This window comes from Andrographis paniculata, unplaced genomic scaffold (genome assembly GCF_009805555.1).
Source record: "Andrographis paniculata isolate CXL003 unplaced genomic scaffold, ASM980555v1 Contig62END, whole genome shotgun sequence".
Taxonomy (NCBI): domain Eukaryota; kingdom Viridiplantae; phylum Streptophyta; class Magnoliopsida; order Lamiales; family Acanthaceae; genus Andrographis; species Andrographis paniculata.
The window spans coordinates 8,743,116-8,756,298 of NW_026137598.1; the positions used below are offsets into that span (position 1 = coordinate 8,743,116).

Below are 13,183 nucleotides of genomic sequence, written 5' to 3' on the forward strand. Positions count from 1 at the left end.
TGCAAAAAGACCCCTGCCCCCGATTTGTTTCCAGAGGTAGAACCATCAAAGAACATCAACCATGTTCTGGTACTTATATAAGGCACACATCCGACCTGTAGATTATCCAGATATGATGCACAACTAAATGGTCGGACACTATCACAAAGAGAATACCCGACTTGTGAGAATTCTGCCAAGAAGTCGGCTACTGCTTGTCCCTTAATTGCCCTCAGCGGGGAATGTTGAAGATCGAAAGGAGCCAATTTGATGGCCCATTTCATGAGTCTGCCCTTCATAGTAGGTCTCTGTAAAATCAATTTGATGAGATCCACCTTTGATATGACCTCAACTCTTCTGGGCAGCAAATAATGCTCGAGTTTAGTGCAAGCGAAGACCAATGAATAACACATTTTTTCTGGCATAGTGTAATTCAGTTCTGGTCCTGTAAGGGTTTTACTGAGATAGTAAATTGCCCTTTCCTTCCCGTCATCACCATCCTGCGCCAATAAACAACTAACCACTTCATATGTATTTGCCAAATAAAGTTTGAGTGGCCGACCTTGTTTGGGAGGCATCAAGACTGGAGGATGAACCAATGCCTGCTTGATAGCATCTAAAGCCGTTTGTTGGTCGGGACCCCATTCAAAGGCAATTTTTCCAGCTTTCAATAATTTAGTAATGGGTCTGACCTTGCCAGCAGCATTAGAAATGAAACGCCTCAAATAATTCACCTTACCCAACAGACTTTGGATTTCTGTAACCGTCTTGGGTGGCCGACTATCAAGAATGGCTTTAGCCTTATTGGCATCAATTTCAATTCCTCTCTCATGAACTAAGAATCCTAGAAAGCTCCCGGCTGATATTCCAAAAGCACATTTGGTCGGATTCATCTTCAACTTGTACTTCTTCATTCTTTCAAATGCCTCTTCAAGATCTCTCAAATGTTCGTCAAAACTGGCAGATTTAACTATAACATCATCAATATACACTTCCATAGATCTGCCAATTAAATCATGAAAGATTGAATTCATGGCTCTTTGGTAAGTTGCCCCTGCATTCTTTAACCCGAATGGCATGACTGTCCATTCATAAATACCCAAAGCCCCTGGGCATCTGAATGCTGTCTTAGGAATGTCTTCTTCTGCCAAGAATATTTGGTTATAACCTGCATAGCCATCCATCAGACTAAGGATTTTATGCCCTGCTGCTGCATCTATCAGCATGTCGGCCATAGGCATCACGTATTCGTCCTTAGGGGTAGCTAGATTCAAATCCCTGAAGTCGATGCATATCCTTATCTTACCATTTTTCTTGACCACTGGCACAATATTAGCCAGCCACTCCGCATAACGGCAAGGTTGAATGAAACCCACTTTGAGAAGTTTTTGGATTTCTTCCTTGATTTGAGGCATCAGATCTGGACTCATTCGCCTTGGAGGTTGTTTGTAAGGTTTACAACCTTCTTTGATGGGCAATCGATGCTCTATTAGACTTCTTGTCAAACCAGGCATCTCTGAATAATCCCACGCTAAACAATCAATGTTGTTTCTAATAACTTCAAGCATCATTGTTTGTTGCTCTTTAGACAAATAACCACTTAACCTGATCACTTTTGGAACCAATTCGGTTCCTAAATTAAACTCCAATAACGGGTCTTGTGATGAAGCTGTTGGTTCTGTTTTTTCTAATAAGTCGGGCCAACGAAATTGTTCATCTTCTTGGAGGTGAACATCCAGAATCTCTTTATTATTTTCTACTTTATGTAATAACTGCTTTAAATAGAACTTATTAATAAGAGAACTACATACTTCTAAAGTTGTATCTTCCATTACAAACAACTTATACAGAAATGGGTGTGGCTTTATCATGAGCCATACAATAAAGGTGTTCTTTTAATAGAACATCGAGTTCTGGCCAGTGACTTTATAACCCTTGTTTGGGTATTCCCTGGCCATATACAACTGAGACATCGGAGCCAAATGACTAGAATAAAACACTGACTCTTCCACTTGTTCTGTTACGTCGAATGGGTTGTCATTCGCTTCCATTTTAAAGACCTGATTTCCTTCCCAGAACATTAACTGTTGGTGCAAGGTTGATGGCACACATTGAGAGGCATGAATCCAATCTCGTCCCAGCAAAAGAGAGTATGTGGTATCTGCGTCCACAATAAAGAAAACAGTGGAAATTTTCTTTGGTCCGACCTCAATTGTGGCAACCATCATACCTTCAGGCTTGGTCGGCTGCCCTGTAAAACTTGTCATTTCGAATTCCACAGGGGACAGATCATGAATTCCTTTCCCTAGCTTCTTGAGAGTCTTCAATGGCATAACATTAAAGACTGCTCCATTATCCACGAAAACCTTTGTGATTGGTTTCCCACAAATGTGAGCATTAACATACAGGGGTTTCAAATGGGAGTTCGCACCCTCTGGAATAGGAGGAAACACAATTGAAGGTGCTTCCGACTGAGGCTCAGAATCTGTAATCTTTGCCCACTCTGTTTCCTCTAATTCGCCATCTGCCAAGAATGCCCATAAAGGTTCGTCCATAATATCATCTACCAGACTCGCCCACGTCGGTTCATCACTCATCTGGTTAACCTCTGTCATTCGACAAGGGATTCGTGGTCCCAGACGAGATTTAACAGATCTTGAATTTTCCTCTGTAGGCACCACTTCTTCCTTCGTCTCATTTCGAGATTGAACCGTCAAGGATTCAATACGAAATTCTTCCAGAGATGGATTGATGTTGATCCGTTCACAATGTTGGCATCTAAAACCTTTAATTATTTCATGTGCCATTCCCTTACCTTTCCCCTGTCCCGACGAACTTCTTTTGGTATAGTCGGAAGCTCCTAATCCGTCCTTCGGTTGCTTTCCTGACCAGACCCGACTGGACCGACTTATTGGAGACTGAATGGCCGCTCCCTGCTCGTCGGTCGTTTGTTCTGTAAAGACTCTAATGGACTGATCTCCTGTCAAGTGGTCGGCCGCAGTTTGTTCGTCGGTTCTTTGTTGCACTGCAGGAACTCGTTTCCCATACTTTGCAGCATACCTGCGTTTGGCATTGCGAATCTGTGTACGATTCATACCTGGGAAACGAGGATCTATATCAACGGGTAAAGGCTTTTTATTTCGAGCCCACTCGTTCCCGACTGAACCCGTTTTTCTGGTCGGGTGGTCTTTCACTAAAACCTTTTCCTTCACTTCCACGTTAAAAGAACCGTCTGGACGGTCCCATTTTTCAGCGACTGGCCTTTCAACAACCTTGAGTCGTTCTTCCGGTCGGCTGCTGTTTGGCTGATTCCCTTTCTTTTTTCCGGGACTAGTTTGCTCCCCTGTTTGTCCACTATTGACCGAACTTTTCCTTGTTTCCGAACTTGGTTGGATGTCAACCATTGCAGTTGTTAGTTTCGGAAATGGTTGCTGGTCTACACCTAAAGTGATGTATTTGAGCCGACCTGTCTTGATGGCTTTTTGAATTTCCTTCCTAAAATGAGTACACTGACTTGTAGTGTGTGTGAAAGAATTATGCCACTTACAATATGGTCTCCCTTTGATTTCTTCTTTAGTGGCAAGTCTTTGGCCCTTTGGAATACGAATCTGCCCATCAGTCAGTAGGATATCAAAGATTTCATCAGCTTTCGAACTATCAAAGGTCGGTTGCTCCTTTCCTTCAGATCCTGGTACTGGCTTCAATTTAGGACATACATACGGTTTTCCAGAAAGGATTTCGGCTGCCATCTCTTCTGACTGATTAAAATCAAAGTCGCATGTTTCTGTTCCCATACTCGCCATATGTTGGCCTCTATTACGCCTGTTATGCTGCTCTTCCTCTCTGAACAAAGACTCTAGACGTCCTGCCTTGGATGCAAGATTTGCCAAATCCTCAACATCCAGGGCAGTGAGTGCCTTTCTTAAGCGATTATGCATATTCCGGACCACTAAATTGGTCATCTCTTTCTCACTGATTACCGTAGGACATCGTCCCTTCATCAATCGTACCCTTTCTATAAACTGTGAAGCAGTTTCTTCTGGATACTGTCTCAATTCAAGTAAATCAGTTAAAGAAACAACTGGTAAAGGATTAAAGAATCTAGCGTGAAATGCCATTTCCAATCCTTCCCATGTCTGAATTTGTCCAGGAGGTAGACTTACAAACCATGAAAACGCCGTTCTGGTAAGAGACAAACCAAACAGCTGTAACTTATAAAAAGGGTTATTGCCAACCTCTCCTAATTGTGCTGTGAACCGACCAACATGTTCTATGGTGGAAGATCCGTCCTCCCCTGAGAATGCATGAAAGTCGGGTGGTCGAAAATTCCTTGGGAGAGGGTGTTCATGAATGATCCTTTCTGGGAAAGGTCTTTGATATGCAGGGCGGTTAGCCATCTGAGGAGTTAATCCATACTGATCCCTTAATATATGTGCAATCTCATCAGGATCTACATGAAAGCGTTGATGATCAGGAACCTGGAACGGATCCTGCACAGGAATATGAATCGGATCATGTATATATCCTTCAGGCCTGTCCTCCCTTGTATTGTTCGGCTGCGAATTGGTAACCCTTGGTCCCAGTGGAACATTGTTGGGAAAAGTCAAAGGAGTTTTTCCCCGATCCATTCGGTTGGGATTTGTGGCACTTGGGAATGTACTATCCACGAATGATGGCCCTGCGAAATTTGCCTGTGGTCTGGACGGTGACACTCCTGGTGGCGTTTGAGTGGGTTGAAGACTAACCCTTGACAATGCTTGATCTATCATGTTCTGCAACTGACTCTGTTGCTCACGCAACATGTTCGTTTGTTGCTCACGCAACATATTCTGCATAACCAAGGTATGCTGGTTGTTCATTTGTTGAACATAAGACCACCAATCAGTTGGTGGTTGTGGGATGTCCCCGGCATTTGGCACAATGGGTGGTGGAACGGATTCTCCCACCGGTGTCGAAGATGCTTGCGGTTGTGACCCTGCCATATGGACCCTTCCGATGATTCGGCCGGATCTAAGACGTATGAAATTATCGCCGGAATTGGAATGAGCAATTTTGTCTTGCTCCCACTGTGGTCGCCAATTTGTTGATGTAATTTTTCAACAAAAATAAAGTAAAATTCAAAGATATAGAAAATATCCTTAAACTTGATTAATTAGTGCCTGAGATTAGGAATCTCTAAACACTGTATGGTACAGAAAATAAACTGGAAAATAAAAGACTGAAATTTAAAGTGGTGATCCCCAAATCTGACTTTGCTTTGTTGAAGTTGATTGAAGATCCCTTGCCAAATGATGATCCAAATCCTTAAATATTCCCTGGGAAACCGTACTGAAAACCGTCACCCGAACGGTTACAACGTCTCCTTCTCAACCGTCTTCCAACCTTTCTTATGCTGACACGTGTCCCCAGCAGACCAAAAATTCCCTATATTTCACTCCTTGAGCCGACCACAGACCTTCCGCTCTTTTGGCCCGACTGCCAATCTACAATAGTATGGGTCCGACCGCCAATCCTCCCGACTTGCGAACCATCTGGCTTGAGGTCTTTCCGCCTTGAGGACTTCCCGACCTGAAAACCTTCCGACTTGAGGTCTTTCCGCCTTGAGGACTTCCCGACCTGAAAACCTTCCGACTTGAGGTCTTTCCGTCTTGAGGACCTCCCGACCTGAAAACCTTCCGACTTGAGGTCTTTCCGTCTTGAGGACTTCCCGACCTGAAAACCTTCCGACTTGAGGTCCTTCCGTCTTGAGGACCTACCGACCTGAGGTCCGTCCGTCCTAATGACTTTCCGTCTTGAAGACCTACCGACCTGAAGACCTTCCGACCTGAGGTCCTTCCGTCTTGAGGACCTACCGACCTGAGGTCCTTCCGTCCTAATGACTTTCCGTCTTAAGGACCTACTGACCTGAAGACCTTCCGACCTGAGGTCTTTCCGTCCTGAGGACCTACCGACCTGAAGTCCTTCCGTCCTGAGGACCTACCGACCTGAGAACCTTCCGTCCTGTATTTTCCTTAGAAATAAATAAATAAATTTATTTTCCTTGATTTCCTCACGGTGTCCTTCAGCCAGTTCAATCAACCCTATTGCCAGGCCCATTCTTCTTTTTTACCTTGGGCTTTTAACCTAATTCTAAATTTCGTACGTAACAATTATTAAAAAATATTAATAATAACTTTATCACAAAATTAATACAAAAAAATAAAATAAATTGCGAAGACTCGTCAGTCGCGAGGAGGCATGCCCATTGCCCATTGCCCAAGCCCAACTGCTTTCAAATTAGCAGTTCGGTTTGCCATCAATTCAAAGTCGATTTTTTTTTAATACAATTCATTTATTATTATTTTAATAAAAATAAAGAAGAGTTTAGGTTTAAAATACTGTCTGTTACATTTACAGATTCAATTCAACGACATTATTTATCTTCCATATTGGTGATTTGCGAAATCTCTGCGCGCACTTGTGTTATAGTAGTATATATTACGGCGTTGACTTGCGGCACCGAAGACTTGAGACTATAATGCAAGGCAATGCAATGCAATGCAATACCCACCACCTATATGCAGCTGCATCTTCGACTATTTGTATTTGGTGACCGATCGCCTCCACTGTTTTTCTTCTTTCTCACGTTTGAAGATCTCTTGGGGAGGGAGATGAGGATATGATAGGATATAAAACAACACGCATACTAGGCCAGAGGTATATATCGTTGAATTCGTGGGTTGATTGATGGGGAACAAAAATTCGAGTCCTAGGAGATTCTCATCAGCAGCAGCACCGTCGTTTGATTATGATCGCCACGAGCAAGAGCATGGTCAGCAGCGTTGGTACAGCAGCAGTCCTCACCATCCATTGCCCAGCTGGCACCACCGCCATCATAATCATTCTCCGGTGGGTTACAGCTACGCACAATCCCCAGCCCCTCAACGCCGCAGCCTGGATACAAAATTCTCCAGAATTGCTGATAACTACCAGACCTTGGAAGAGGTTAGGCAACAAAAAGCTATTTATCAATCAATTGATCGTTCGTTCAATTGTGTTACTTGGACTGCGAATATTTTCTCAAGCCTTGCCGATGATCTGTCTTGCTCTGGCTCTTATAACACAATTGATAATCCGATCAAAAAAATAATAATCATAAAAATGCAGTCTTTAATTCGCTTGTTTGGTTCTTAAGCAACGACTCGATTGAGTCTACTCAGGTCAACTTACCGTCGAGCATAAGTTGGATTGAACGGTCAAGATATAGATATGCTTCTTTTATCTCACTATGAATCCCATCCCATCCCATCCAGGTTACAGCTGCACTTGCCAGGTCCGGCCTAGAGTCCTCAAACCTCATCGTTGGCATTGATTTTACTAAGAGCAATGAGTGGACAGGTGCACTTTGTTCAATCAACTTTTCCTTTTCCTTTTTTTTTTTCTTTTTCTTTTCTTTTCTGAATTATTCTTATATACATACTTGTGTATATATATACACGTATATCCTTGGCGATCGAGCTGAATTTCAGGAGCCAAGTCTTTTAACAGGAAGAGCTTGCACCATATAGGAGGTGCGCTGAACCCTTACGAGCAAGCAATATCTATCATTGGGAAAACTTTGTCCGCTTTTGATGAGGATAACCTGATTCCATGTTTTGGGTTTGGAGATGGTACTTTTAACTGTTCTCTCTCTCTCTCTCAACGAACGAATCAAAGTGCCCCTCTGCCTTCCCTTGGCTTTCTGAGTACTTAAGTTGCACTTGCTTGATCTACATTTTGTTGCAGCATCAACACACGACCAAGATGTCTTTAGTTTCTATCCTAATGCAAGGTTTTGTGATGGATTCGAGCAAGTGCTTAGCAGATACAGGGGTTTAGTCCCTCAACTTAGACTTTCAGGTACATCTTCTACTGTCTCTGACCTGTAACACAAAGCGAAGCCTGTTGCAGACTTGCACTTTACAAAGCTGTGGGTGGTTTCTAGGTCCAACATCGTTTGCTCCCGTCATTGAAATGGCCATGGAAATTGTGGAGGAAAGTGGAGGCCAGTACCATGTTCTGCTCATACTTGCTGATGGCCAGGTGAGCCAAAAACAACCTTGTTTCATGTTGGCATGTCGCTTCTACATTCAAATCTGTGAGGGCAAAATGGCTGCTTAATCAGGTGACAAGAAGCGTCGATACTCCGCGCGGCCAGCTGAGCCAGCAGGAGAAAAAGACAGTTGATGCCATTGTTAGGGCGAGGTGACATCTTTAAGTCTTAACACTACTACTTAATTCTTCATCTTGCCAGCATATTTTAATATTTCTGATTACAGTGATTATCCCTTATCAATTGTTGTTGTTGGAGTTGGAGATGGTCCATGGGACATGATGCAGGAATTTGATGACAACATCCCCACTCGTGCATTCGACAATTTTCAGGTAAACATAGTAGAATTTCAAACCACTGAATTTGAGGTGGGTGTGAAGTTCTAATTGCATTTTCCTGTGATTCCCTGTTAGTTCGTCAATTTCACAGAGATAATGTCAAAACATGTTGATCAATCGAGAAAAGAGGCAGAGTTTGCTCTTTCAGCACTGATGGAAATCCCTTCCCAATATCAAGCTACACTAGAACTCAACATATTGGGGTAACGATTTAGACTGTCTAACCATGTGATTTTACTTTTGGATTCCCAATCTGCTGAATACTGTATGTTTGTGTTATCTGGAGCAGTCATCAGACTGGAATTGCTCCTAACCGCGTTGCTCTTCAACCACCCTCCAGCCGAGTTAATGCCAATAGCGGATATAAATCTCACAGTTCAAGCAAATTCCAGAAAAATTCTCCCCTTTCTCCTGAACATGAAACGATGTCACAGAATGCCTCATCCTCTGGCTACCATTATGACAGCAGGGTATGGAAACGCTATGCAGTTTTGAGCACTCGCTCCGCATTCAGGACCTGTTAATATTCATTTTCAATTTGAATCTGCAGTAATGATTTCCATCTCCAAACACAGATGATGGAACAGACAATGCTTCAAAGTGTATATATATATATATATATATGTATTCTCTGTTTTCTAAATTCAGATGTTTTCTTCAACAGGTTTGCCCCATATGTCTTAGTAATTCAAAAGACATGGCATTTGGCTGTGGTCATCAGGTAAAATTCAGTATCTTCTTTGATTGTTGTGCCTTTTAGCTCAAAACAAAATGAACGCATAATGATATGTGCACATGTTCTTAAATTATACTATTTGTTGATTTCAAACAGACCTGTTGTGAATGTGGAGTAGACCTCGAATATTGTCCAATATGCCGAAGCATAATCACAACGAGAATCAAGCTTTATTCATAGGCATGTGCGTAGATACTTGTCTTCAAGAATTCTCAAGGCATTGTGGGGTAGAAGGCTTTCTACCCTGAGCTCAAGGCTGGATACAAACTTCAAGATCCCTTTGTCAGGCAACAAGTAAGATTAGAGCCTCCAGAAAATGAGCATTTCAGATGAAGATACTGGATTTAATTTCGTTCTGAGATGGGATCTCCACTGCAAACACTGGATGCTTATTGCTTGTGAGCTTTCAACCATGATAATGCATGAGAACACTGCGAGTTAGATCACCACCCCAGTGTTTGAATTTTTCATTCTCTCTTCCACGCCAACATAGAGATGAATGGGTGGTGTTCAATTCACAGTGGGTTTGATTGCATAGTATAGGTATAGGAACCCTTTGTATCATGTGTGTGTAAAAATACTCTCTATATCTATTTTCAATGTACACGGTATATGGAATTTTAATTGAGAATTAAGGTCTGCTGATCCGGGCTTAGGGTTCCAAAATCGTAAAGCATCTATATCTCTTGCATTAACAAGTACCCGTGCATTATGCTTATGCATACATACAATCAATCGGCAACATGCATATTACTGTCACATAATCTTACAGGACCGCATTGAGTGATCATTACCTTATATTTATCAAAATTTTCCTTGGCACTAGATGGTTAAACAGCAATAAAGATCAAACTAGCACAGAGTCACTGGCTTCCTAAAAGCAGGGTGGGCTGCTGTTTTATAAGTTCTTCAAGTCAGCATCTTTACTTCTTAATTTAGACAAGGAAACTGCCAGATAACATTCAAGTGGAATTGTCTAGGTAACTACGTCGATCTACTAGTGGTTTAACTGGGTGGTCATCAGCTTGCTTGAGGATGAAAAAATCAGCTCAGCCCTCCTTATCATCCATCAAAGAAGAGCTACTGGTGAGGGAGATCACCTTCACTCACAACCCTGATGATCGTTACCTTGATGCTGAGGTGCTGCTACGACTAATTGAGGCTGCGTCTCACCCTATGACTATGACACAGAAGGTAATTGCCCCCATAGCTTAGCTCATCCATAGTCCAAATAGACACGTTATTAATGCTTATGGAGATATATGAACAATGGTAGGCACGTCATTATTTGGTTTGAGCAGATTCTAAAATTATGCAGGTATTGTTTCAGGATCTTGAATCTCATATTGATACAATTAGCACCCGTGACATTGATTTAACTGGATCAGAAGGACCACTCTCCCTCGTCATCTACAATGTCTCAAATCAGGTGATAACGCTCTCATTAATCTTTGCCTTTTCTTTTTATCCAGTGATGTCAGTTTATCAAGCACATGCCCGTGATTTTATTGTATAACTGATACAATATCGGTGACGGACAGATTGTCAGCCAATGCCTTGGGCAAGAGAATCTGCACGATAAAACATTGTCGTTGCTCAAAGCACTAGGCCATCATAGATGGGATGCGAAAGTTGTTATAACTCTCGCATCTTTTGTGCAGAGTTTCACACTATTTCGGCTCATATCACAACTAAAATCTGATAATGCACTAGCAGCCGCACTTGCAACATTTAAGCGGATTCCCAGGGCAGCCACTGTGCTAAATCCAAGATTTAAGGCTGTAAACAAGTTGATCAACACTATGCTGAAGGTAGCTAAAATCATAATCAGATTTGAGGGAATGTCTGTGCAGCATGAACTTCTGGATGCCGACGTGTTGGGCATCACAAAGTCAAGGATCTACGCAGCCACCTACTGGATCTTTAGAAGCATATTAATGTGCTCTTTACAGTTCAGATACGCAGAACTTGATGATGAGCAAGTGCATGCTCTCTCCTTTTTACTGGCTATCTTGTGCGCTCTGAACCCTGTCTAGTTTTTTAGCTTTACAAAATGTGTTTTTTTTGTTTTTTTTTGTGGTCTCAGCATAACTCTGCAGTCAGATACTCAGATAAAGCTGTTATTGCAACATGGGGACTTCACACTGTTGGCAGTAAGCTGAGCGGTTTGTGCAGTGGTCTTGGAGAACATGTTGACAAGTGCCAGCAGCAGATAGGTAGATTAGATATCTCTAAAGCGCAAACTTCATTATGTACGGCAAGTCCTGCGTAAGCTCAAGTGGGCATCTTTCCTCCTGTAGATGCAAGGTTGTATGACAAGCTGCTAAGTATATTATCAAAGGAGAACCATGGCGACAACCAAAAGACACTGAGGGCCTTATTTGCTTCGCAGAATGAGTTGCCCGTGAGGAATTCTTCAACAGGAGACAAGGTATGCGAATGGGCAAGTATGTTTGAGATTATGAATAAGTAATTAGTGCAAATGCTTTGCTTGCGTGCGTGTTTCATGGCAGCTAAAGCAGCAGCACTTACAAAACACTTGATCAATGTTGTTCTCAGTGTGGTATTCTTGAATTAAGAAACAAGGTGGTCATGCTCTTGATCTCCAAGCCAAATCTGATGCCACTAGACAAGATTTTTCTGCTGGTGCAGCGGATACATGATCATCCACAAAGGAAGACACTAGAGGGAAGCTATGCCATAGTATGGCTTCCGGTTTCATCGTCGCGCGAGTGGAGTGTTGAGGAAAAGTGCAGTTTTGAATTCTTGTCGAATCGCTTGCCTTGGTTCTCAAGCAGAAGGCCGTGGTTGTTGAATTTGACTGTAGCCAAATATATCCAACGGGAATGGAAGTTTGAGGAAGAAGCCATAATGGTTGTCTTGAATGAAAATGGTATGGTTTCAAATACGAACGCAATGGATCTGGTTTGGATATGGGGACTCGAAGCATTTCCTTTTTCTAGTTCAAGAGAAAAGGAGATGTGGGAACAGGAGAACTGGATGCAAGACTTGCTGGTTGCAGCGGGTTTGGTAAGCTAGATGGATGGAAATCAAGAATCTTCCTCTCTCTCTCTAGTCTCTACACACATATATATGTATATATAGTTAGTTCGTTAGTTAGTTAGAGAGTACATTCATGTGCAGCTAAACTGAACTGATTGAGAAATGGTGGACAGGGGGCAGAAGCAGTGAAAAATCAGGTGTGCATTTGTGGAAGCGCGGACATTGTCTGGATGAGAGAGTTTGCTGGAATGATGAAGAAAGCCATAAAGAGGGGAGGGAGAGGGAGAGGGAGAGGGAGTGAGGTTGAAGTGATATACGTAGGATGCAGGAAAGCTGGTGAAGATGTGAAAGCCATAATAGAGTGCATTGAGGAGGAGGAGCTGTGCAGGTCCCTGACATTGAGAATGGTGCAGCTGTTCTGGGCGAAGTTGGAGAGCATACGAAGAAGACGAGGGCGGTTTCTGGTCCGCGGAGAAGGAGATGATAGCGGGAGCATCGCTGCTAAGCTGGCAGAGTTGGTGGAGGTGGAAGAGAATGGCAACTGGGCGGTAGTGATGAGCAGGGGGGCGGATGTGGTGAAACTTGATGACGATGCAGACAGGCTCAAAGAGTGCTGCTTGCTGCAACTGTTTCCTCCATTATGGGGTAAGAAATCAGCGTCTTCGTCTTCATCTTCAGCCTCATCAGGCGCTGAGGGGTTATTGGGTGCTGTAAGGAGCGCCCTCCAACGACGACGACCACCTCGCTGCTGCAGTGATCATAGCCAAGCCTCAGTGATGCCCTATGATCATCTCCATGAGGCAGAGGCAGAGGACGAGGAGGGGATGAGGTGTGGAGAGTGCAGAAGGCGCCTGGACAAGTTTGTTGTGTACAAGTGTGATGGAAATAAAGAGTAAGCAGGCACCTGGCCTGGCCTGGTCCAGCCGGTGATTATTTATATAAAATCTGAAGCTTTTCATTTCTAACTCGATCGATCAATCAATCCATCGAATTAGCTACAGGTCGGTGTTAGAGTATATAGTAAATCACCAACAAACGGGCAAACATACTATTATC

At 42.9% G+C, this 13,183-nt stretch overlaps 2 protein-coding genes across 2 annotated transcripts; both read left to right on the forward strand.

Moving 5' to 3' along the window:
- Positions 1–6,454: 6,454 nt before the first annotated feature.
- On the forward strand, positions 6,455–9,755 carry LOC127261181 (E3 ubiquitin-protein ligase RGLG1-like). The gene is made up of 11 exons (XM_051289413.1): positions 6,455–6,963; positions 7,272–7,356; positions 7,488–7,628; positions 7,744–7,857; positions 7,943–8,040; positions 8,123–8,202; positions 8,277–8,382; positions 8,464–8,591; positions 8,678–8,858; positions 9,053–9,109; positions 9,221–9,755. The coding sequence occupies exons 1-11, from the start codon at positions 6,706–6,708 to the stop codon at positions 9,302–9,304; spliced, it is 1,332 nt and encodes a 443-aa protein (XP_051145370.1). The 5' UTR covers positions 6,455–6,705; the 3' UTR covers positions 9,305–9,755.
- A 197-nt stretch (positions 9,756–9,952) lies between these two features.
- LOC127260534 (protein SIEVE ELEMENT OCCLUSION C) lies at positions 9,953–13,031 on the forward strand. Its single transcript, XM_051288290.1, has 8 exons — positions 9,953–10,009; positions 10,105–10,318; positions 10,455–10,553; positions 10,666–11,106; positions 11,211–11,340; positions 11,425–11,555; positions 11,684–12,154; positions 12,301–13,031. Exons 2-8 carry the CDS (start codon positions 10,160–10,162, stop codon positions 13,021–13,023), a joined length of 2,154 nt encoding a protein of 717 aa, XP_051144247.1. The 5' UTR covers positions 9,953–10,009; positions 10,105–10,159; the 3' UTR covers positions 13,024–13,031.
- The last annotated feature ends 152 nt before the right edge of the window (positions 13,032–13,183 follow it).

Bases quoted from the DNA above. Each gene is read 5' to 3' on its own strand.
- LOC127261181 (XM_051289413.1), top strand. From the start codon at position 6,706: ATGGGGAACAAAAATTCGAGTCCTAGGAGATTCTCATCAGCAGCAGCA. The intron at 7,858-7,942 runs GTACATCTTCTA...GGTGGTTTCTAG, and splicing joins CCCTCAACTTAGACTTTCAG to GTCCAACATCGTTTGCTCCC. The intron at 8,592-8,677 runs GTAACGATTTAG...TATCTGGAGCAG, and splicing joins CTAGAACTCAACATATTGGG to TCATCAGACTGGAATTGCTC.
- LOC127260534 (XM_051288290.1), top strand. From the start codon at position 10,160: ATGAAAAAATCAGCTCAGCCCTCCTTATCATCCATCAAAGAAGAGCTA. The intron at 11,556-11,683 runs GTATGCGAATGG...TGTTGTTCTCAG, and splicing joins ATTCTTCAACAGGAGACAAG to TGTGGTATTCTTGAATTAAG. The intron at 12,155-12,300 runs GTAAGCTAGATG...AATGGTGGACAG, and splicing joins TGCTGGTTGCAGCGGGTTTG to GGGGCAGAAGCAGTGAAAAA.